The sequence below is a fragment of the Chrysemys picta genome, chromosome 12 (assembly GCF_011386835.1).
Source record: "Chrysemys picta bellii isolate R12L10 chromosome 12, ASM1138683v2, whole genome shotgun sequence".
NCBI classification, from domain to species: domain Eukaryota; kingdom Metazoa; phylum Chordata; order Testudines; family Emydidae; genus Chrysemys; species Chrysemys picta.
Window position 1 is genome coordinate 32032322 of NC_088802.1, and position 22678 is coordinate 32054999.

General features: G+C 46.6%; 1 protein-coding gene across 21 annotated transcripts in view; it reads right to left on the reverse strand.

Annotated features, from left to right (window-relative positions):
• The window catches only part of MYOCD (myocardin), a 489253-nt gene that overhangs the window by 48554 nt on the left and 418021 nt on the right, over nucleotides 1-22678 (reverse strand). For 14 of the 21 annotated variants that reach the window (XM_065562675.1, XM_065562679.1, XM_065562678.1 and 11 more), the window contains 2 exons: nucleotides 6607-6672; nucleotides 244-299 (listed from right to left, as the gene is read on the reverse strand). In XM_065562675.1, the coding sequence (XP_065418747.1) occupies nucleotides 244-299; nucleotides 6607-6672 (122 nt within the window). Of the gene's footprint in view, nucleotides 1-243; nucleotides 300-2173; nucleotides 2341-6606; nucleotides 6673-22678 lie in introns of all 21 variants that reach the window. The other 7 variants (XM_065562673.1, XM_024101763.3, XM_042841236.2 and 4 more) reach the window with 3 other exon arrangements.

A 22678-nucleotide genomic window follows, 5' to 3' on the forward strand; every position in this document is an offset into this window, starting at 1 on the left:
CTACATTCAATATAGTCTGAATTCATTTTCCATGGACAATATGCAGCTGAGGTCCACATTGCAGACAGGAAAGAAGACACTTCCTGTAAATGAAGCTGTGTTAATGTCTGTGGAAGCAGGATATTAGGCCCAACGATTATAATGTTGCTTTTATGCAAACTCCCTGTCTGAGTCTCCAGCAGCCTGCCCAGACATGGAGGATAATATACAAATTCATTCATTCACATGTGTGCAAGAAGTTACCTTGGCTCTCTCCAGGTTTTTCCTTTGTTCATGGAATGCAGATGGGCTTTTCAGTGCTGCAATAAGAAACACAGAGGCACAATCAGCACAAGGGAAGGAGCAAGCAGGCACCAGAATACTCAGCAATAGAATTTTAACAAGTGCTATAAAAATAGCAACACAAATGAGCCGATCTCTTTATTGAGCTAACTAAAAACTTAGGAAAGCTATGGGAAATCCCAGTTTCTCAACCAGGCTGTGGCAGGAGAGCAGAGGGGATGGAGAGCAAGGGGTGAGCAGAAGCCCAAGGCAGAGAGATGGTGCAGGCTGTGCAACTCAGCGCTCAATGGGACACTTCCTCTTCCAGGGGAGGCTCTTCCCTGGAGAGCTCTCAGTGGGTTACAGCACCAGGAGACCTCAGAACATAGTGGGGAGGAGAAAGCAAAGGGTCAGTGCCCAGAAGAGAGGAGACCTCATTAAAGGACTCTGTCAGCAGGTGGGCCTGCAAGTGGCTCAAACTGTGAGGCCAAGTCCAGGGGAACATGAAAAAACAAAGGGATTTCGTCATTCTTCACTTGGGTTGCAAGTGTATATTAATCACAGGGCTCAGAAGCTTTTGTTCTCTGCTTTCCTCCCCAGTTTCTCCACTCACTGCACACCAACCTCTTCTCTGTTCATTTACACAATCCCCTTCTCTGCAGCTCCCGCCTTCAAGCAGCCTTCCTGGCTCTCTGACACTCTTCTCCATCCCCCTGTGAAAGGTGCTGGGCAACTGAACTGTGGGTTTGGGGAGTGCTAAGTTACCACATGACCCAGCCTGGGAGCCAAAGTCAGCAGGCTGCCCTAGCCACCACTTTCAAACACTCTCCCTGAAAGCATTTGGCTTTCCCCAGAGAGGGTTTCCAAGAGAAGGGCGTCTGTACAATTTTGTTCACCCTCTTCAGAATATTATATCATGCAGGGGAGGTCAGCCTGATTGGTGAGGGTCCCTGTGGCACACGCTAAGGCCCACAGCTCTCTAAGGATTACATACAGCTTGTGGGTTGAAAATCTGGGTCATTTCTGAGTTCCACTCTTTGTTATTCCTGGGTACTTCAAAATACCAATCAACAATAAGTCCTTTAGTATCATCTCAGTATCAGCTTCCGAGAGCTGAGTGTAAAGAGTCTGTTTCCGGTGCTGTTCAAAGCCTCTGAGGACAATATCTGGAACTTTATGTTAAAGCTCAGCTATAACTTATTTCTATTTCTGGCTGAAAACCGTGGTTTCCAAAGTGCAGAAATAAAGGCTGTGAACAAAAGCAAGGCCACAGTTTGCTCCGCGTCACGTTATTCCCCATTTGCAGGGAGTAAATGAGAGCAGAGTTTGGTTCTGCATTTGAAATCTGTAGGAAAGACTCCATTTTTTTTGGATGTCCAGGGAATTTCTTCTCTGGCAAGAAAAGAAAAAAGACTCCAACATCTCCTTGGGTTCCCGCACTGAATGGAAGGGGCATTCTAAAGTGAGGAATTCGGGGGTCTGTTTTGTTTGGCACCATTTATTTAGCTAACTTACTGCTCGATCCTTGACAGGAATAAAAAAAGGGGTTAGAAATTCATTTCGCACAGGGCTCAGAAACTAGCGGCCAGTCTACACTCCAGAAATGTGGGAGTAAATGGGGAGCTCAGGCAGAACAAATGAACGTGTAGGGAAAAGAGGCCAAAGGGAATTTTAGGTGGATTGGCTGGTGGAAGGGGATGGATCCAGTGAAAAAGTAGGATGGATCACACCAAAGTACAAAGGGCCAGGGAACCTTTTCTTGCTTCCAACATTTCAAGAGCAGACAGACAGACATGCTTGTATGATTGTGCCGTGCTTTGGTGAGCAGCCATGAGGATGGTGACAGCTGTTTTAGTCAAAAGCAAAATAAAATGAGTGCACAAAAAAAAATGAAGTAAGTAAGGGACGTTACTTTTGATAGCCCAGTTCACTACGAAGTCCTAGTGTTATGAGGTTTCTGTGGGCAGGAATTGACCAGGTCAAACTTCATTTCATGCTATTCATAATGAAAGTGTTGCAGAATTTAGTCATTTACCAAGATTTTGGAGGAATTATGTGGATGCTGCAGCTTGTATTAGTCTGCAAAACAAATAAAGGTATTGCTAGCATCGGTTCTTCAAACAACATATCAGGATAGATCTGTGATGGGATTCACCAGTTTGGAAGTGCAGGTGGCTTTGCAGAAAATGGACAAAGCTGCTGCACTTGACATGCCAATTTTAGGACTAGTTTTTGCCTTTACGGCACAGCCCTGTGTTTGGGAGGATGAGGAGGAGCCTCTGTGTAGCCTGAGCCCAGGATGAATTAGGCCAGAATTCTACTGGGGATCCTGAGAATCAATCTCTGTAGCAGCAGCTGGTCCACCACCCAGTACAGTGAATGGCTAGTTCCAGCCCAGCCCTCCCATTTTGGGTCAGCTAGCAGAGTCTGACTTGCAGATTGTGGCTGACCCCTGCGCAGGGTTGCTAGGGAAAGACTTCTTGCACACTCTTCCCTGGTTGGGCACATACCCACACAATCTGCCCCTTTGTGGATCATGAAATGTAGACAGTTAGCGATACTCCTGACTTTATGGCAAATGCTTCCCAGCAGTTTCACAGAGTGAATTTGCCCAGTAAACCAGGCATGAAACATTTTCATCAAGCCAATAAAATTGCATCCAGATGAGACGTTCAATAACATATCCTGTTGTTTTGGCCCTCCCATTCATTAACGGGGCAGGTTTGGCTCAGTTACTTTAGTATGAATCCAGAGTTCCTCCATTGACTTCACTGAGCCTGATTCTCTGCTTACTTTCCCAAGTTCTACCCTGTGTGACTCCATTAGCTGAGCGAGGCTGAGACTGGAGTTTGTGCCATTCTCACCCAAGGCAGTCACCCATCTCTCCAGGGGGGAGGAGAGGGACATGTCTGCAAAGCCTTCCTCTCTCTTCAGTCACAGTCTACCCCATAGACTGTGCAAGGCTGGTCCTTGCCTTTGCCTCCCTGACTGCTTTAGCTATTCCATTTGGAACTGATCACAGACTGACCTTTCACAGCATCAGGTTGTTCCCACCGTTGAGGCCACATGGGACACTCTTGCTGCACACTAGCTAAGATGCTTCAGCTTGGTGCATTTTGTATTATTTGTTTGAGGCTTTCACTTTAATGATCTTTCAGTAAATGGTTCCAGAACATTGTAGTGTTCAGCACCTCCAAGTGCTATTGAGAACATTCATAAGTCATTGGTATCCAGAAGGGATTGCTCAACACTTTTACCCACTGATTTTCTATTATTGTGAATATTAATCTGTCTCTCTGTCCTCTGTGGGTGGAAATCTGGAAATGGATCAGTTATAAAGAGGAGGCTAAATTCTTTGCAATAGAATTACACCAGCAGAAAATCTGGCGGAGGGATTTTAAAATGACCCTTGTCCAAAATCCAGGACTGACAGTGTCCACTCTTGGACCAGTTTCATGATTAAGGTCTGATATCTTGTGACTCCTTAAGGCTGCTGTATATCACAGAGTAGCTTTCTAATATACTGTATAAAACAATCATATCCAGCCCTGGTGACTTTTGGAATCTCAAACTTTAAAATGATGACACCCAGGTTTACAGAACAGCTCTTTTTGATATATTGTAGACTGCACACTTTGTGCATTACAGCAGCCCCACCTCATTCCATATTCACTTCAGTGTATGGAATGAGGTTCCAGTTGATGTGCACCTTCAAGAACTCAGCTTACATATGTATGCTCAGTGCCAGCAGAACATGGGGACACCATTAGGAACAGACCCTTGTTGTTAGGACACATGAACTGTGCATGTACAAACCCTCTGTGAGCTGGACTATTGAAAGGCATCTTTGAGATGCAGCAACAATCTCTCTGTCAAATGTCTAGTTTCTATCCTTCCTTGTGACATGATACTGCTGTTAAGAAATGTGCACATTTGTATAATGGCAAAAGAGTATTTTATTGTCTTCATTCTCAAAAATGAATGAACCATTTGTGCTTAGTCTCTCCCCACATGGCCCCCTTGGACAGAGGCCTGCAAAATGCCAGCCCAAAAGGTGAGAGTGTGGCAAAGCTGTAAGCAACAGGAAAAGGCCTTTGAGGTTTCTGCACTAGTGCCAGTGCCTCTGCTGTGTGTTTCTGTGCCGTGCGCAATGCAGGAATTCTTTAGAAAGCATTAGGTCCCCATTTCTAAAAGTGCATGTGCCCCATGTACTCACACCATTGGGGGATTTCCAACTGCACAGACCTTTATGTTCAAGAACTCCAGTTTATGCACATGCAATGGGACACTCTGCATGCTCATCTTGAGTGTGCCCCTTTTAAAATGTGGGCCTGTCATCTAACAGGAGATGTTAGAGGTGGCACAGAAATCTGACACTGTCACCAGCTCTTGCAATTCTATCACAAGTCTGACAATATTTGGTGTTTTTTTTAAAGCCCCAGGCTCTTGGATTTAAATAAGAATCTCAATTTACATTAAAAATAAAAAATAAAAATGTCTAGACTTCCTGGTTGCAGAGAAAAGCTTGAAAGTATGAACCCAACAGGCTCAAAACCCAGAATGCAAATCAAAAGAACTCAACATTTATTATGTTTTAAAATCTCATGATTTATATGACAATCTCATGATTTGGGGGCTGACTCATGATTTTTGCATGCGTGCGGGCGGTAGTACTACACTGATTAGCCTTTTACTGCTAACACCAGATTACAGACTCATGAAAGCAAGAGAATTAGAAAGCTGGTGGGAGAGATAATCCAGGTGTTGAATGGAATGCTACAGACATACTGTTACTGAAATGTCTTGTTACTGGAGAGCAGAGACCATAGTGCTATCCTCTGTTTGGGTTTAAGAGCTGTCTGAACAGCACAGTCCTCAAGGAGGTCCATATTATAAAGCACAATAGCCAATAACAGAGAAAGAAAGGAGCAAGTAAGAAGTGTATTAGGCCTTGCAAATTTGCAGTCCTTTGCATTTATTCTAAAGGGGCAGTGAGGAGACAAATTGTATAGGGACAAATGCTTGACCTGGGTTACTGCTAACATTATAGCTTCTGTACATGGAGGGCTGTTCTAGATTAGGATGAAATGTGTCAGTTAACAAGGCAGAAGGGAGGTCTGAGATCTAGCTGACTGGCTCCATTGTTGCCACTTGCTGGCTTCATGCAGCTGGGCAGTGCAGGTGCAGCAGGCAGGCCAGTTTCATTCTTGCCCTTCCTGGCTCTCATATGCTAGCAGAGTGCTGTTGGGTTTGGCTTTGGCTTTCTGAAACATTGGGCTATAGCGAGTGCTGGGCTGGGCTGGATCCCACCAACTGAACTAGCTGCTGCAGAGCCTTGGTGAGGGAAATCTGCTTAGGAGGTAGTGGGATCTGAGCAGGGCACAGCTCACGTGTGCTCCACTCATCCAGGGGCCAGGGGATGCAGAGCAGGTGCACTGACTCAGCATGGCTGTCAGCTGGCCTCTGGCTATACATCTGCTGGGGAGTTCTGGCTGTGCCTGGGAAAAGGGCTGGGTATGAATCCCACCAGGTAGCACAGTCCCTGCTGACTCATGGGCTGTGCCAGGGGTCGGGGAAACTAGGTCATTGTTTTTATTGACTCTTGCCTTTTTAAAATAAAACAGCAAGCTGTTCAGCTTTGACTGCATGTCACTGCCCTGTGACAGGGAGACTGGCCACCACCAGGCCACAGACCGCTTGAGATGTGGAGAAAAATCATGATCGCTATCACCCCCCTCCTCTTTCCAGGGAAATTCATTCCAGCAGAAAATCCCGGACAGCTCCCGGCAGCTTGCCTTTGGTTTGCCAGCCTGTTCCCTGCCTCTGGGCCGGAACCTGCCAGGTGATGAGCCCCTCAGGAGACCTGGCACTTTTCAGGTTCAAATGTGTTATCAGACTCCTGCTCTGATCATGTAGCGAACTGTTTGGCCCAGACAGGCCTGTGCAATGGAGATTTTGAACAGAACAAGGAGGGTGACCTGCAATGCACAAGAGAGGGGACTAAAACTCTACTAAGGATGATGGCTAGCAGGCCAGATCCTCAGCCAGTGTAAATCGGGGCAGCTCCACTGACATCCATAGGAGGCCTCTGCATTATAACCCATATGATAGATATCCAAACATAGTGCTCAAATGCCAGCTAGTGCAGCGTGGAGGTAGCAGGGTGCTCCCCAGAGCCTAACTTGCCAACCAGTGGTGAGAGTGAAACCCAGTCAGGAGGAGGGTGCCAGAGAGCAGCTACCTATAAGCATCAGGAGGCTAATGCAGCATCTGCAGGAACTACTGGTGGCTGTGCTCTAGCTCTATGATGCATGTGGCACAGAGAGTGGCAGGTGAGGTACTCACGTGGCATGATGCCCTGGTCTGCCAGCTGCTCACGGGTTCTTCTCTGCTGAAGCCGTAACTGTAAAACTGTTAGAGAAAGAGTGTCAGGAAGAAATGCAAACTTTTTCCTAAAGCAAGTAACTTTCTGCGAACAGCCCCAGAGAGCTTTCAGCAACACACCCAATGCCTTTCTGTCACTGAGGATGAAAGACAGGCTTGCCCTTAACACAAGGAGGAGAGAGGAAGTCCCTTAAGGGGAGGGGTGTTCCTGAAAAATAGTAAGGGAGCTCCTGCAAAGCAGGTGCTGAGGCATTGCTGTGATCCTATTTTATTCAATATCTGTAGGGCAGCGTTCCTGGACTGGGGGGGCAGAAGGATCAGCAGGTGAGAGAGGACACAGACAAAGCCTCTTAACTGTTCTCCAGAGTCTCAAATTTCATTTAAAAAGAGCACCACAGCTTGAAAGAAAACCTTCCAAATGGGCAACAAATGTAAAAGATGCTCAAGGCTGCAGAGAACCTGAAACAGAGCTCTGAGCTGCCCCATTCAGTAAAATGGGGTCGGCTCATTATACTTTGTAATGTCACCATTGCTGGCTATTTCACTGCCTATCACAGCATGTCTGAAAGGAAAGGAAGGGTCTGTCCTAGGGCTTCCCATAGCGCAGGGCATTCTGGAGGCGTGTCAAGGACTGGCCAGGGGGACACAAAGGCAGCATCCATTAAGAAGGGGAGACTTTTAAGCACACATGGAGGCCTTGCAAAGGGTGTGATTGGTTTCATTTTCCAAAGGTGGCTCAGCGTTCAGTAGTTTGGGACGTGCTGCTCCAGGGCAACCAAAAAACCCAGAATGAAACCAAAGTGCACGGCAATTCCTGGAGTGCTGTGAGAGCTTTCAGCCACACTGAACCTCCCCCGGAAACATGGGACCTAAATAACATGGGTTCTTTGTGTCTGCTGTGCTGCAGGTGGGATATGTGAGAGCCCCATATTGCTACTGGAGGCAGGGGCAGATGGAGAGGAGGCTTATGAGTGGGCTAGGCTTTGTGCTTGGGGCGGCTGTTGGCATGGAGGGTGCAGACAGCCCTCTGGCCTGCCCTGGAAGTCATTATTTTGGCACCTGTGTCAGTGTCCTCATGATGGGCACCATATGGTGGCCATGAAGCAGCACAGGATTGCTATATGTTGGGCATGTGGCAACTGAGAACTGTGGAGGTCTGAGTCCTTGACCCCATGTGAGTGAGCAGGGGTGGGAGTCAGCAGGGTGGAGGACTTTGGTCTCACCTGCTGCACACATAGGAGATGGAGCCTTTCCTTCAGTTCATGTTGTCTAACACAAGGTCAGTAGCATTAAAACATCTATTATGTGTTACTGAAACATGGCTGGAAGCTGCTGCTGAGCCAGTCTTGGCCTAGTTGATGCCAGCCAAGTGCTCAGCACATCGTGGGCCAAAGGGGACAGCCAAGCTGTAGCTGTGCTATCTGAACCAACCTAAAATGCAGGTCTCCAACCCCAAGCCTAGATCTAACACAGTGTGTCCATCTGGCTGGGATGGAGCTGGGGCTGGTTCTAGTGCATCACCTGCCCTGCTGCCCAGCAGAGGCCATTCTCGGGTGGCTGGAATTTCTGGTTGCAGTGGCATTGGAGCTGTGTAGCCTGATGGTGCTTCGCTATTTCAGTGTTCACAGAGATGACCTTTTGCCTGAATCACCTCAAGATTTCATAGCACTGGAATGGCCCCAGGACTATCCCAGGGGATTGCAAGCTCACCCAGCTGGTCATACTTGGGATCTGGGGTTAGGCCTTAGATTGAAGGTGGAAGCACCTCAGAAACCTTGAAGCTCCATGTGGCACTGTGCTGCTGCTAACCCCTCCCTTAGAGGTGAATACAACCCTCGCCACACTCACCCTCATGGGGCTTTGGCTGCATGATTTCTTTTTCCATGATGTTTTGCCCTGGGTGCCATGTGGCTCTGTTTGCTAGGGGGCTCTAGATAATGCAGTAAGGAGAGGTTAGCTCTGTACATTGTAAGAAGTGACTACTTAGATAATATGTCAATCGCTAGTATCACTTCTTCTTGGAACGAAAGCTCTGGCAGATGGGAACCTGCCACTGAACACTGCAGACCTTGGCTTCTCTGTGACAATGAAAGCAGATGTGCCAACTCCCTGTTGATAGTTACAATATGCTGAGAGAGGTTCCTCCAGACTCCTTGTAGTAGATCCTATGTTATAGTAAATTGCGTCTGTGTGGCACTGCATGGTAGAGTATGTATTCTCTTACTACTGCAGTCACACTGCTACACTGGCTATAGTATTTGACACCCTCTCTCTTTTGGTTATTTATCATGCAGTTTTTCAAAGAAATGTAATTAAAAGAAAAAGGAAACAGTGTGGATTGCTCTCCTTTCTATTTCATTGCACTGAGGCCAAAATACTGATTCTTCAACATTTTTCTCCATTAGGAGAAATTCAGTAGATAGAATAGTGCTTAATTTGTAATGAAAGAGGCCAGGGCTCAAAGTGCTGGGGCTCAAGCAATTTTTTTACATTCATCACTGATGCAGCAAGCCCAGAGGTGCTGGGCTATGAACTGCCAAGCCTAAGGGTGTGGGGGCTCAGCCCTGGCAAGCCCTGGCACAAATTAAGCACCAAGTTAGAGATTTTAACAGGGATACGTGTATTTCCACGGACATAATATAACGGCATACTCATCTCCTGACTAGAGATGAGCCCATAGACAAGGCCTTGTGAAAATCACAATTTCATGAACTGCATGGAAATTGTGAAATTAGCCCAATATCACAATTTTTCCAATACTTTTACAAAATCAAAATGAAATGAAAAGACCAGAGTCATGTGATCTTGTTGCATTCCTTCTGTCTGCCATTTTAGGTTGTGTCTGTGGGGAAGAAAGAGGCACAGTAGCAAGCTCTGATGCCGCCACTCAAAGCATGAGCCGCTGTGGCCTTAGCGGGGAGGTGGAAGCAGGCATCCATGTGTGTAGGTCTCATGCTCAGTGCAGCTTGTCGCATGTGGCAGCATCATGTTAGAGGATTAGTTTGGGGGGGACTCAGAGACTAGTTTTATGCAAAGGATTGTAACAGTGACCTTTCCCCAACTGCATTCTGTGCATATTCCATGAAATCTGATACTTTACCCGGGATACTGCTGTGAATTTTCTAAAAAAAAATCCACTATTTTCACAGCAGAACCCCCAGCCTGAGCACCCCAAGACTTTAGCAAACTCAAAGTAATGATAGATAAGGTCCCCGGGGCAGAACATCTAAGGAAAACAGGAGTTCAGGAGAGCTGGCAGTTGTTCAAGGAGACAATATTAAAGACACAACTACAAACTATCCTGAGGAGCAGGAGAGAAGAGGTCAATATGGCTCCTTCAGGAGGTCTTTAATGGCCAGATTATCAGAAAGGAATCCTACAAAAAATGGAAACATGGATGAATTGCTAAGAAGGAGTACAAAAGAATAGCACAAGTGTGTAGGTACAAAACAGAAAGGCGAATCATAGAATATCAGGGTTGGAAGGGACCACAGGAGGTCATCTAGTCCAACCCATTGCTCAAAGCAGGACCAATCCCCAACTAAATCATCTCAGCCAGGGCTTTGTCAAGCCTGACCTTCAAAACCTCTAAGGAAGGAGATTCCACCTCCCTAGGTAACCCGTTCCAGTGCTAATATACACAATGATTTACATCTAGCCAGGGACATAAAGGCAATAAGAAAAGGTTCTTTAAATATAATAGGAGGAAGAGAAAGACAAAGGAAAATGTAGGTCCTCTACTTAGCAGGAAGGAGAGCTAAGAACAGATATCAAGAAGGCTGAGGTGTTTAATGCCCATTTTGCTTCAGTTTTCACTAAAAAGGTTAATGGGGACCAGATACCAACAAAGAGGAAGTAATGCAAGCCAAAACAGGAAAAGAACAGGTTAAAGAATATTTATATAAGCTGAAGGTATTCAAGTTGGTTGGGCCTGATGAAATTCACCCTAGGGTACTTAAGGAAGTATCTGAAGCAATCATCTTTGAGAACTCATGGAGGACTGGTGAAGTCCCAGAGGACTGGAGAAGGGCAAACATAGGACCGATCTTTAAAAAGAGGAAGAAAGAGGACCTGGAGAATTATAGACCAGTCAACCTAACTTCAGTACCTGGAAAGATCTTGGAACAAATGATTCAACAATCAATCTATAAGCACCTAGAGGATAATAGGGTGATAAGTAAAAGCCAGCATGTTTTTTTCAAGAACAAATCATGCCAGACCAACCTAATTTCCTTGTTTGACAGGTTAATGGCCTAGTGCAGTGGTCCTCAACGTGGTGCCCGCGGGTGCCATGGCGCCCGCCGGGGCATCTATGTGCGCCCACCTACTGGCCACTGGACAAGCGGCCGCCGAAATGCCGCTGAGAAGTGGCAACATCAAGAAGTGTTGCAGCCGAAATGCTGCTGATTTTCGGTGGCTGCTTGTCCGGCGGCCACGTTCCTCGGCAGCTAGTCGTCTGGCGCCTGCCACACGGAAAGGTTGGGGACCACTGGCCTATTGGATGGGGTGGGGAATGGGGAGAAGCAGTAGATGTGATATCTTTATTTTAGTAAGGCTTTTGGAACAGTCCCACATGACATTCTCCTAAGAAAACTAGGGAAATGTGGTCTAGATGAAATTACTATAAGGTGGGTGCTCAACTAATTGAAAGACTACACAAAAAGTAGTTATCAATGGTTCGCTGTCAAACTGGGAGGGCATATCTAGCAGGGTCCCGCAGGGGTCAGTTCTGGGATCAGTTTAAATAGCCCCTGGAGCGCCCCGCTACTCCAGGGCTCTGGGGGCTATTTAAAGGGCCAGGGCTCCCCTGCTTCTACCGCCCCAGTCTTTTAAATAGCCGCGGGAGCCCTGGGGAAGCGGCGGAGCTCCAGCGGCTATTTAAAGGACCGGGGCAGCAGAAGCAGCTGGAGCCCCCCGCTACCCCAGGGCTCCCACGGCTATTTAAAGGGCCCAGGGCTCCCCTGCTTCTACTGCCCCGGTCCTTTAAATAGCCGCGGGAGCCCTGGGGAAGCGGCGGGGCTCTGGCAGCTATTTAAAGGACCGGGGCAGTAGAGGCAGCTGGAGCCCCGGGCCCTTTAAATAGCCCCTGGAGCCCCCCCCCAACCCCTGGGCTCTGGGGGCTATTTAAAGGGCTGGGGTAGTAGAAGCAGCGGGAGCCCCGGACTTTTTAAATAGCCCCCAGAGCCCCGCTGCAGCTACCCCAGGGCTCCAGCAGTGGGGCTCTGGTGGCAATTTAAAGGGCCTGGGTCTCCAGCCCCTGCTGGGAGCCCCAGGCCCTTTAAATTGCCCCCTGGGGAAGCCAGGCCACCCCGGTATGACGCACCAGCTCTTGCCGGTAGGCTGTACAGGGGCATACCGGCTTACTTTCACCTCTGGTAAGGCATCCTTACACAGCAGCATGGTAAGGGGGCCAGCTGGGGCTGGGAGGAGGGGTTGAATAAGGGGTAGGGAGGAGGGGTTGGATAAAGGGTAGGGAGCGGTTGGAGGGGGCGGAGGTTCTGGGGGGCGGTCAGGGGACGGGGAATGGGGGGTTGGGTAGGAGTGGGAGTCCCGAGGGTCTGTTGGGGTGGTGGTGGATGGGGTTGGGGCAGTCAGGGGACAGGGAGTGAGGTGAGTTGGGTAGGGGGTAGGGTCCTGGGGGGCAGTTAGGGTGGGGGGGTCTTGGGAGGAGGTGGTCAGGAGACAAGGGGGGGTTGATGGGTTGCGGGTTCTGAGGGGGGAAGTCGGGGGCAGGACGTGGGTTGGGGTTGGATGGGTGGGAGGCAGGGGGGAGACAGGCACATGGGGCTTGTATTCACCGCACGGTTCCCTACCGGGTCTTCGGCAGCACTTCAGCAGCGGGTCCTTCACTCACTCCGGGTGAAGGACCTGCCGCCGAAAACCTGGAGTGAGTGAAGACCCCCCTGCCGCCGAAGTGCTGCCGAGGACCCGATAGGGAACCGGTTCTTAGGATTTTGGGAGCTCATCACTGGGCTAAGGGACATCCAGAGCATGGGGCTGCATCCCTGATCATCTTGGCTAATGGCCATTGATGGACCTGTCCTCCATGAATTTCTCTAATTTTTTTGGAACCCAATTATACTTTTGGCCTTCACAACATCCCCTGGCAACAAGTTCTACAGGTTGAGTGTGCATTTTGTGAAGAAGTACTGCCTTTTCTTTGTTTTAAACCTACTGCCTGTTAGTTTCATTGGATGACCCTTGGTTCTCGTGTTATGGAAAGGGGTAAATAACATTTATTCACTTTCTCCACACTATTCATGATTTTATAGACTGCAATTATATCCCCCCTTAGTCATCCCTTTTCTAAGCTGAACAGTCTCAGTCTTTTTAATCTCTTCTCACATGGAAGCTTTTCCGTACCCCTAATGATTCCCCTCCCCCTTCTCTATACCTTTTCTAATTCTAATATATCTTTTGGATATGGGGTGACCAGAACTGCACACAGTATTCAAGGTGCAGGTGTACCATGGATTTATATAGTGGCTTTATGATATTTACTGTCTTATTATCTACCTCTTTCCTAATGGTTCCTAACATTCTCTTGGTTTTTTTGACTGCTGCTGAATATTGATCGGATGTTTTCAGAAAACTGTCCACAATAACTCCAAGATCTCTTTCTTGATTGGTAACAGCTAATTTAAATCCCTTCCTTTTGTATGTATAGTTAGGATTACGTTTTCAAATGTGAATTATTCTGCCTTTTCAACATTGAATTTCATCTGCCATTTTGTTGCCCAGTCACCCAGTTCTGTGAGATCCCTTTGTAGTTCTTCACAATCTGCTTTGGACTTAAGTATCTTGAGTACTTTTGTATTGTCTAAAAACTTTGCCACCTCACTGTTTACCCCCTTTTCCAGATCATTTATGAATATGATGAACAGCACAGGTCCCCCAGTACAGATCCTTAGGGGACCCCCACTACTTCTCTCCATTCTGAAAACTGGCCATTTATTCCTACCCTTTGTTTCCTATCTTTCAACCAGTTACCGATCCATGAGACGACCTTCTGTGACACTCTGTATCTTAGGGGAACCCCCTGAACCCCCATGTTCATCCTTATAATATGATTGTGTGGTATCCAATGCAAAGTTTGTTGTGTCGGGTGTCTTCGGAAGGCTCATGATGCACTGAGCATTGTTGTTATAGTAATGTTATAGGTTGTAATTTCATGTATATAGTTATGAGGCTGAAAATGTGTCCTCATGGCTTCAAAGAAGCCCAGGCAAAACTCTCCAGGAACAGAGGGGCAGTTCACATCTCATCAGGGCATGTATGGGACAAACCCAGCCCAGCCTCACAGGAACAAAGGAGACAGGCCTAGGCAGCAAGAAAGGATCTGTTGGACTCTCGAGTGAGTCAGACCCTTTCCCTTGGCCAGTTTGGGACTACGATGAGGTAATGCTCACCTGACCCTGAGGGCAGGGGGTGCGGGTGGGCAAAGCCCAGAGGGAAGAAAGAACATGATAAAAGGGAGAGACGTTTGCCATGCTCTTCCTTTCTCTTCCACCTCTATCTACAGACATCACCACCAAGCAACTGAAGCGCTGATCGAAGGGGAGAGGATGGCTGAAGGGAAACCAGCCAGCCTGTGGTGAGAAGCATCTAAGTTTGTAAGAGCATTGAAAGTGTTAAGATCAGTTTAGAATGCATTTCGCTTTTTATTTCATTTGACCAAATCTGACTTGTGTTTTGACTTATAATCACTTAAAATCTATCTTGTGTATTTAATAAAATTGTTTGTTTATTCTACTTGAAGCAGTGAATTTGGTTTGAAGCATGTCAGAGACTCCCCTTGGGATAACAAGCCTGGTACATATCAATTTCTTTGTTAAATTGATGAACTCATATAAGCTTGCAGCGTCCAGCAGGCATAACTGGACACTGCAAGACGGATGTTCCCAGGGTTGTGTCTGGGACCGGAGATATTAGCTAGTGTCATTCGGTTGCACAATCCAAGGAGCAGCTTACATGCCAGAGGCTGTGCGGGAACAACCCAGGAGTGGGGGTTCTCGCAGCAGAGCAGGGTAAGGCTAGCTCCCAGAGTCGAGGATTGGAGTGATCACCGGTCCAGATAACACCAGAGGGGAATGTCACACCTTCCTTTTATCCCATGACTTCTTACTTTGCTTAAGAATCTTTGGTGAGGGACCTTGTCAAAGGCTTTCTGAACGTCCAAATACAGTATATCCACTGTGTAGTGGGGTGGTTACCCCTGCCCAGAGGGGTTTAAAGACAGCCCTGGGAGAGGGCTGGAGCAGGGGAAAAGCTCTAAAAGCTGGGCTGATTGGGGAAGCAGCCGCAGCTGGGCCATGCCCCAATCAGGCCACTGCTGGCCTGTATAAAAAAGCTGTGAGCCAGAAGCCAAACAGTCTCCCTCTGCCTGTAGAGGGAGAAGGGCCTGGCTGCAGGGAGCTAGAGACAGGGTACCTGAGTGGAGCAGGACTGGGGAAAGGCAGAGGAGCTGGGGAGCTCCAGCTTGGAAAGCCCCAGGCTGCGGCCTAGTATAAGGCCAACAGGTACTGGGGGTTGCAGAGGGCAGCCCAGAGGTAGGCAAAGGCAGCAAGTCCAAACCCAACCTTGCCAGTGATGAGTAGGCTGATACTGCAATCTGCCCCAGGGCGTGGGTGCTAGAGGACTAGCAGTAGCCTTATACTGAGGCGAGGTGGGGGTTTCTGGGGGAGGGGAGACCCTGAGAGCAAGGGGGTTGAAATCTGAGCTTTTTTGTTTTAAAAAAAAGCAGCACCCAGAGAAAGGGGCACCGGGGTCCTGGGAGGGACACAGGGCAAGCGGCAAGGCAGATCACCGGCCCGCAGAGAGCACTCCAAGGCTGGCAGAGCTAATTCCCTTGTCCACATGCTTGCTGACCTCCTCAAAGAAGTCTAAGAGATTGGTGAGGAATGATTTCCCTTTACAAAAGCCATGTTGACTCGTCCCAATAAATCGTGTCCATCTATGTGTCTGATAATTCTGTTCCTTACTACAGTTTCAACCAATTTGCCTGTTACTGAAGTTACGTTTACTGCCCTGTAATTGCCAGGATCGCCTCTGGAGCCCTTTTAAAAAATTGGCATTGCATTAGCTATCCCCACTCATCTGGTACAGAATCTGACTTAAGTGATAGGTTACATACCACAGCTAGTAGTTGTGTAATTTCACATATGAGTTCCTTCAAAACTCTTGGGTGAATACCATCTAGTCCCAGTTTAATTTATTGATTTGTTCCAAAACCTCCTCTATTGATATTTCAATCTGGGACAGTTCCTCAGATTTGTTACCTAAAAACAATGGTTCAGTTGTGGGAATCCCCCTCATGAGCTCTGCAGTGAAAACCAATGCTCAGCATCTGTCCATCCAGGTATGCAGCCTATATTTCAGGTTCAGAGGGGAGGCTAGATTACCGTGTTTTTGAAGCAAAGCAGCCATCCCAGGATCCTTTGAGTATGTCCTGTAGTTGCTCAGTGGGCTCATGCACATCTGATTTCATGTGGAAGCAGAAATTGGTAGTTGAAAGTCAAGAGCACTTTTGTTCTGACATGTTAGTGAAAATTGACTGTCTCTCTTTAAGACCAGTCTTTGAATTGGTAGTGGCTAAGAATTTGAAAACCAATAAATAGCGTAATGCCTGTGTCTATGCAAATTGAGCTGCTAGAAAAGGACATACTTAATCAGCAAGTAGATTCTTTTAAACAAAAAAGCTCAGATTTCAACCCTCCAGGAAAGGGAGATGGCGTAAGAATTGTTCTTGAAGGTGAGAAAGACAAATTAACCCTAAGAAGGCAAAATTCCCTTACATTATTACCTCACCAAACCCTGAAATACCAACCGCCCCCAAAGATATAATTGAGCTAAAAGCCTATGCTAAGGAAAACGTTGAAGTGAAGGAGAATCTGACTAACTAGATACAAAAGTTCAAAAAGGGTATTGAACAAACTGTCCTCAGAGACAAACTGTCAAAGCAAAAAGTGTGGTATGACAAAGATACTTGTAAATGCCCACTTGTGATAGATTTGGTGTTAATATCAATGCTGAACATTGGGATAAATTTGATGTTGATGTTAAATTGTGTAAAAATTTACAATGTGTATAACCTTTGGGAAAAGCCGTTGGTGGTAAGCCCACATCTTGAATACTGCGTGCAGATGTGGTCGCCCCATCTCAAAAAAGATATATTGGAATTAGAAAAGGTTCAGAAAAGGGCAACAAAAATTATTAGGAGTATGGAACAGCTTCTATATGAGGAGAGATTAATAAGACTGGGACTTTTCAGCTTGGAAAAGAGACGACTAAGGTGGGATATGACAGAGGTCTCTAAAATCATGACTGGGGTGGAGAAAGTAAATAAGGAAGTGTTATTTACTCCTTCTCATAACACAAGAACTAGGGGTCACCAAATGATATTAAGAGGCAGCAGGTTTAAAAGAAAAAAAGGGGGTATTTCTTCACACAACGCACAGTCAACCTGTGGAACTCTTTGCCAGAGGATGTTAGGAAGGCCAAGACTATAAAAGGGTTAAAAAAAGAACTAGATAAATTCATGGAGATTAGGTTCATCAATGGCTATTAGGCAGGATGGGCAGGGATGGTGTCCCTAGCCTCTGTTTGCCAGAAGCTGGGAATGGGCGACAGGGGATGGATCACTTGATGATTTCCTGCTCTGTTCATTCCCTCTGGGGCACCTGGCATTGGCCACTGTCAGAAGAAAGGATATTGGGCTAGATAGACCTTTGGTCTGACCCAGTATGGCCATTCTTATGTTCTTATGAATGGTACATGAGAACATACTCTGTGTTAAAAACCCTTATGATTATGCTGTTTCATTGAATAAGAACACCCTACTTGTTAAAAAGTCTTATGGTAATGATGATTTGCAGCTGATACCTGTAAGCAATCTTTGAACTTATCACAGCAGAAAAGCCTTTACAAACTTGAACTGCTGTATGAAAAGGGAAACTGAGGCACACCATCTCATTGCTTTCATGGCTAAATGCCAAGACAGCTATACTATGGAGAACATTAATATCTACATTGAATTGATGGTAAATGCGTTACAAACATTTGCCAGACCTTGTATGGATAACTTTCATGAACTCTTGCCAAGGTCACATGAAACATGTAGAGACTGTGTTACAAAAGCTGAAGAAATCCTTTAATGGAATAGCCAAATATTGCAATAGGTTTGTAAAGGGATGCAGTAACATTGTTACTCCCATGATGAACCTTACAAAGAAAGAGCTTGTTTTAGTCAGACAGGATTATGATAAACCATTTCTGTTACACAGTGATACTTCTAATATTGGATTGGAAGCTGTAATGATGCATTGTCAAGAATGGAAATTTTCTAGGATGTATTCAGCAGTGTCTTGGACAACCCTTCCTGCATCAATTTTGTGTTGGGGATATGATGCTGTGTATAAGAAAGGTGACCATTGTTATTACCATAAATCTTGTACAAAGTATGTCATATAAGGTATCAATAGAACACTTCTGGATTGCTAGGTATGATTATCCTGTTTATATGCTTGTATCATCGTTGTATGTGAAGTTATGAATATTGGCTATGTATTTGTATCTCAAACATGTGTTGTATCCCTCAGTGACACCCCCAGATAGATTTACATCAGGGCTAGCCAGCTATGTTTTGATGGCCTTCAATCGCACAGTGGGCCACTTGAAGAATCTCATCCCATCCAGTAGGCCTTTGCTGGGGATGCTACAGATAGTGAGAAGCCAATGACTACCACCCATGATTCAGCAAACCATGTAGGGCATCTGATGTGGACATGTGACCTTGGACTCTATCTTTGTCAGTAACTTTCCATACACAGGGGCTATGGACTTTGTTTGGGACAGTAACTTTCCATGCACATGGCAGAGGATATAAAAGACATGTGAGTCGCGTGACCATACGTCCCACTTTGACTGGAACATTTCCTTTTTTAAGCCCTGTCCTGGCTGTCCCAACTTTTTTGGCAAAAGTGGGCATTTGTCCAATTTGCTCTTGCTGCGCCGTGTCCCATTTTCCCTTTGGAAAATATGGTCACCCTACAACTGAGACATCTCCATTTTGCCTCATTCCTGCTCCAATTCTCTGGACTGTGGATTTACAACTAAAAGGAGTATTTTGAACTATGGACTGAGGGCCTGTGTTCCCTCTAAGCTGCGTGGTCAGGCTGCCGCCCAGGAGGGATTCACGTGCCATGCACTTGACTAGCAGAACCGCACACATCCGGCAGCGTGTGTTCAGGTGCCCCTCCTCCCGCTGCTTTGCAGCCACGTTGCTCCTGCTCCTGGGACCTTCCTGCTGGCTGTGCAGAGCAGGTGGGAGATGGTGCTGATGTCAGGGTGTCCCCCTCCCCCCGCCTCTGTCACCATCTCCAAAGAGCAGGGGAGGGGGGATAGGGATTCTGAACGAGCCTTCCGGGCGGGCGGTGAGTGAGTGCCTTAAAGAGACAGCGCATGGTTTCTCAGAGACTGCCCCAGCAGCCAGCACACACAATCTCTGTCTTTGTCTCTCTCTGACACACACACACACACACACACACACACACACACTGTCTCTCCCTCTCCCCCGTGCCCATGTACCCCATCTCTGCAGAACGGGGAGGGGGGACATGGCTCAGGAGCAGGAGAGCTTTCAGTGAGTGCCTTAAAGAGACAGCGCACGGCGTCTCTCAGAAACTTCCCCAGCAGCCAGCACACACTCTCTCTCTCTCTCTCTCTCTCTCTCTCTCTCTCTCACTCACACACTATCTCTGTGTGTGTGTGTCTCTCTCTCTCTCTCTCTCTCTCTCTCTCTCTCTCTCTCTCACACACACACACACACACACACACACACACACACACACACACACACACTGTCTCTGTCTCTCTCACACATATACAGTCATTTACACTCACCTCCCAATACATAATTGTATTATTGTTGTTACTTCCTGTAATTTTATTCTTTCAAAGTGTGTTATTTTAGTTTCTGGACTGTTCTATGCCTTTCATAATTTTTATTTCTCTCTTACACTTAAATTTAATTCTTTGAGTAGTGAATTCTAAAATGCCTAACCTGTCCCGGCTGGAGTAATTATCCCTATGGTAACTTTTTAAAAATATATATGATATCTAGGTTTTTTGTTTCTATTGGTGGTGCACATCCGCACATTACTTTGGTGCACATAACAAAATTTATTCTGCACATGGATGGAAAAAATTAGAGGGTACATTGCTGAGGACCTTCCAAGCTTTTGGAAGTTACAAGAGAGACTTATGCAAACCAGCAGTCTAGTCCATCACTGCTATGATTGTGATCTACAAACACTGAAAATCACTTGTATGTATATGATTCTTTAACCATTCAATAACTCTTTTCTTTTCTTTTCTTTTCTTTTCTTTTCTTTTGTTAGTTTACTACGGATTGGCTGACAGCATGATATTTGGGTAAGATCTGAGATACATATTGACCTGGGGGTAAGTGTCTGATCCTTTGGGATTAGTGGAACATCACATATGGGTGAATTGGGTTTTCCATAACCTCTCACTATATTAAACCTGTTTTTCTGTATGGGAACCAAGGGCTGGAATGCATAAACGGGGACTGTGTTTGGCTTCTGGTTAACCCGTGTGGTGCTGCAGAAGCCCTTTTGATACTGGTATGGTGAAACTAATTATAGAATAAACCACCAGTTTTTGGGGATTGTCTGCCCTGATTCTTGCATTCTGCCCTAAGCATGGCATTCTCAATGTGGTCTATCCCCAGAACCCGGTCACACCTCCATCTCTCACAGGATATTACATTTAATTACATTATGGTCACTATTACTGAGTTATTCACTTCTTGGACCAGATGCTGTGCTCCACTTAGGACTAAATCAAGAATTGCCTCGTCTCCTGTAGGTTGCACGACTAGCTGCTCCAAGGAGCAGTCATTAATGGTGACTAGCAACTTTATTTCTGCATCTCATCCTAAGGTGACAAATACCAAGTTACTATGGGGATAGTTGAAATCCCCCATTATTATTGAGTTTTCTATTTTTGTACCCTCTTTAATACCCCGAGCATTTCACAGTCACTGTCACCATCCTAGTCAGGTGATAGATAATATATTCCTGCTACTATCCTCTTACTAGTCAATCATGGAATTTCTATCCATAGAGATTCTATGGTACAGTTTGAGTCATTTAAGGTTTTTCTATATTTGACTGGATGCTTTCTTTCAGACTCCCTCACCAGCATGACCTAGTCTGTCATTCTTATATATTTTATACCCCAGTATTACTATGTCCTGTTGATTATCATTGTTCTATCAAGTTTCTGTGATGCTTATTATACCAACAACCCAGAGGGAGGTGGATTTCCCCACCTCTCAGCAGAGAAGTGGGGCAACCCGCCGCCCCTCCCCAGCTCAAGAACAAAGGACTAGAGAGGTGTGAGGAGGGGAGGTTTAGAGTTGGCGGCTGGAAGGCATCGGAGCTCTCACTCAGAGGCACCGACTTTCTAATTTCCCCAGGGGTGCTCAACCCCTGCTTTGCCCAAGGCCCTGACTCCACTCCATCCCTTTCTCCAAGGCTCCACCCCCACCCCGCCTCTTCCCACCTTGCCTCTTTCTGCCGCCGCTCCTCCCCTTCTCCCCCCAGCGCCTCCTGCATGCCACTGAACAGCTGATCACCGACTTTCTAATTTCCCCAGGGGTGCTCAACCCCTGCTTTGCCCAAGGCCCTGACTCCACTCCATCCCTTTCTCCAACGCTCCACCCCTACTCCGCCTCTTCCCACCTTGCCTCTTTCTGCTGCCGCTCCTCCCCTTCTCCCCCCAGCGCCTCCTGCATGCCACTGAACAGCTGATCATCAGCAGGCAGTAGGTGCTGGGAGGGAGGTGGAGGAGCTGATCAGCTCCACTATTTTTTTCCATGGGTGCTCCAGGCCCATGCCTATGCTCTCACCTGGGAACTGACCAAGGAGATCAGACTGAGAGAGTGACAGAGCCTGAAAATGGGGTTCACTACTGGGCTGGGCTCTGGGCTAACCAGAATGGACGTAGGCTACGCTTTAACCTTCATTTCTCTATGCTAACCTAAGGACTTCCAGTGCTGTGTTCCAGCAGACTAATAAACCCAACTGTTTTGAGTGTCACTGCAAATGCTTGGTGAGGTGCATTAATCCCTGAAGCATGTACAAGTCTCTATCAGGGATCTATCTCAGTTGGACTCACTGACCAGAGCTTACAGTGTAAAGCATGAAAACTGGAGCCGCCGCAGTTTGCTCTAGGAGGTGGTGAGGCCGTGGCCTTCCCTGATGGAAGAGTGAGACCCTTTAGGAGTCTGGCACACTGAAGAGATTTCTCCAAGAGACTGTTTCAAAACTGGGGTCACAGCACCAGTCCTGTGGATGCGACACCCCATTATTGGAGGTTTTTAAGAACAGGTTGGACAAACACCTGTCAGGGATGGTCTAGATTTACTTGGTCTTGCCCCAGCACAGGAGGCTGGAATTTATGACTTCTCAAGGTCCCATCCAGCCCTATATTTCTATGATTCATTGACTTGTGGGGGGCGGGAGGGGGAGGGTCCAGACCAGCTCAGCTCTCCTCTTCATTAACCTTCAGCTTCTGCCAACAATTTGTAATATCCAGAATGAAACTTCCCTGAAGTCTGAAATGGAGACGAATAATAACAGCACTTCCAAAGGAGCCTCCTTAGCATGATGCTACTTGAAATGTCATTGCTTTGTACTTTTCCATGTTCTGAATACAAACAGTGTCTTACATCCAAAAGTAAATATTTAGTGAAAACCCCACATGGGAGGATGGTTTCCTGCCAAATTCTAGCACTTCTTAGAAAACCAAAGTTAGATTTTTTTTCTGAGAGTAATAATGCAGCCTTAGCACATGGGCCAGTCTACATGCACACTGTTTTCCTTACACAATCAAATGTGAAATTAATGACTAGTTCTATGCAAAAAGGAGCAAAGTATTCCCCATACAATTTTGCACCGTTTCTTACCCAGAAAACACCATAATTCCAGGCAATGTCACAGAGACACAG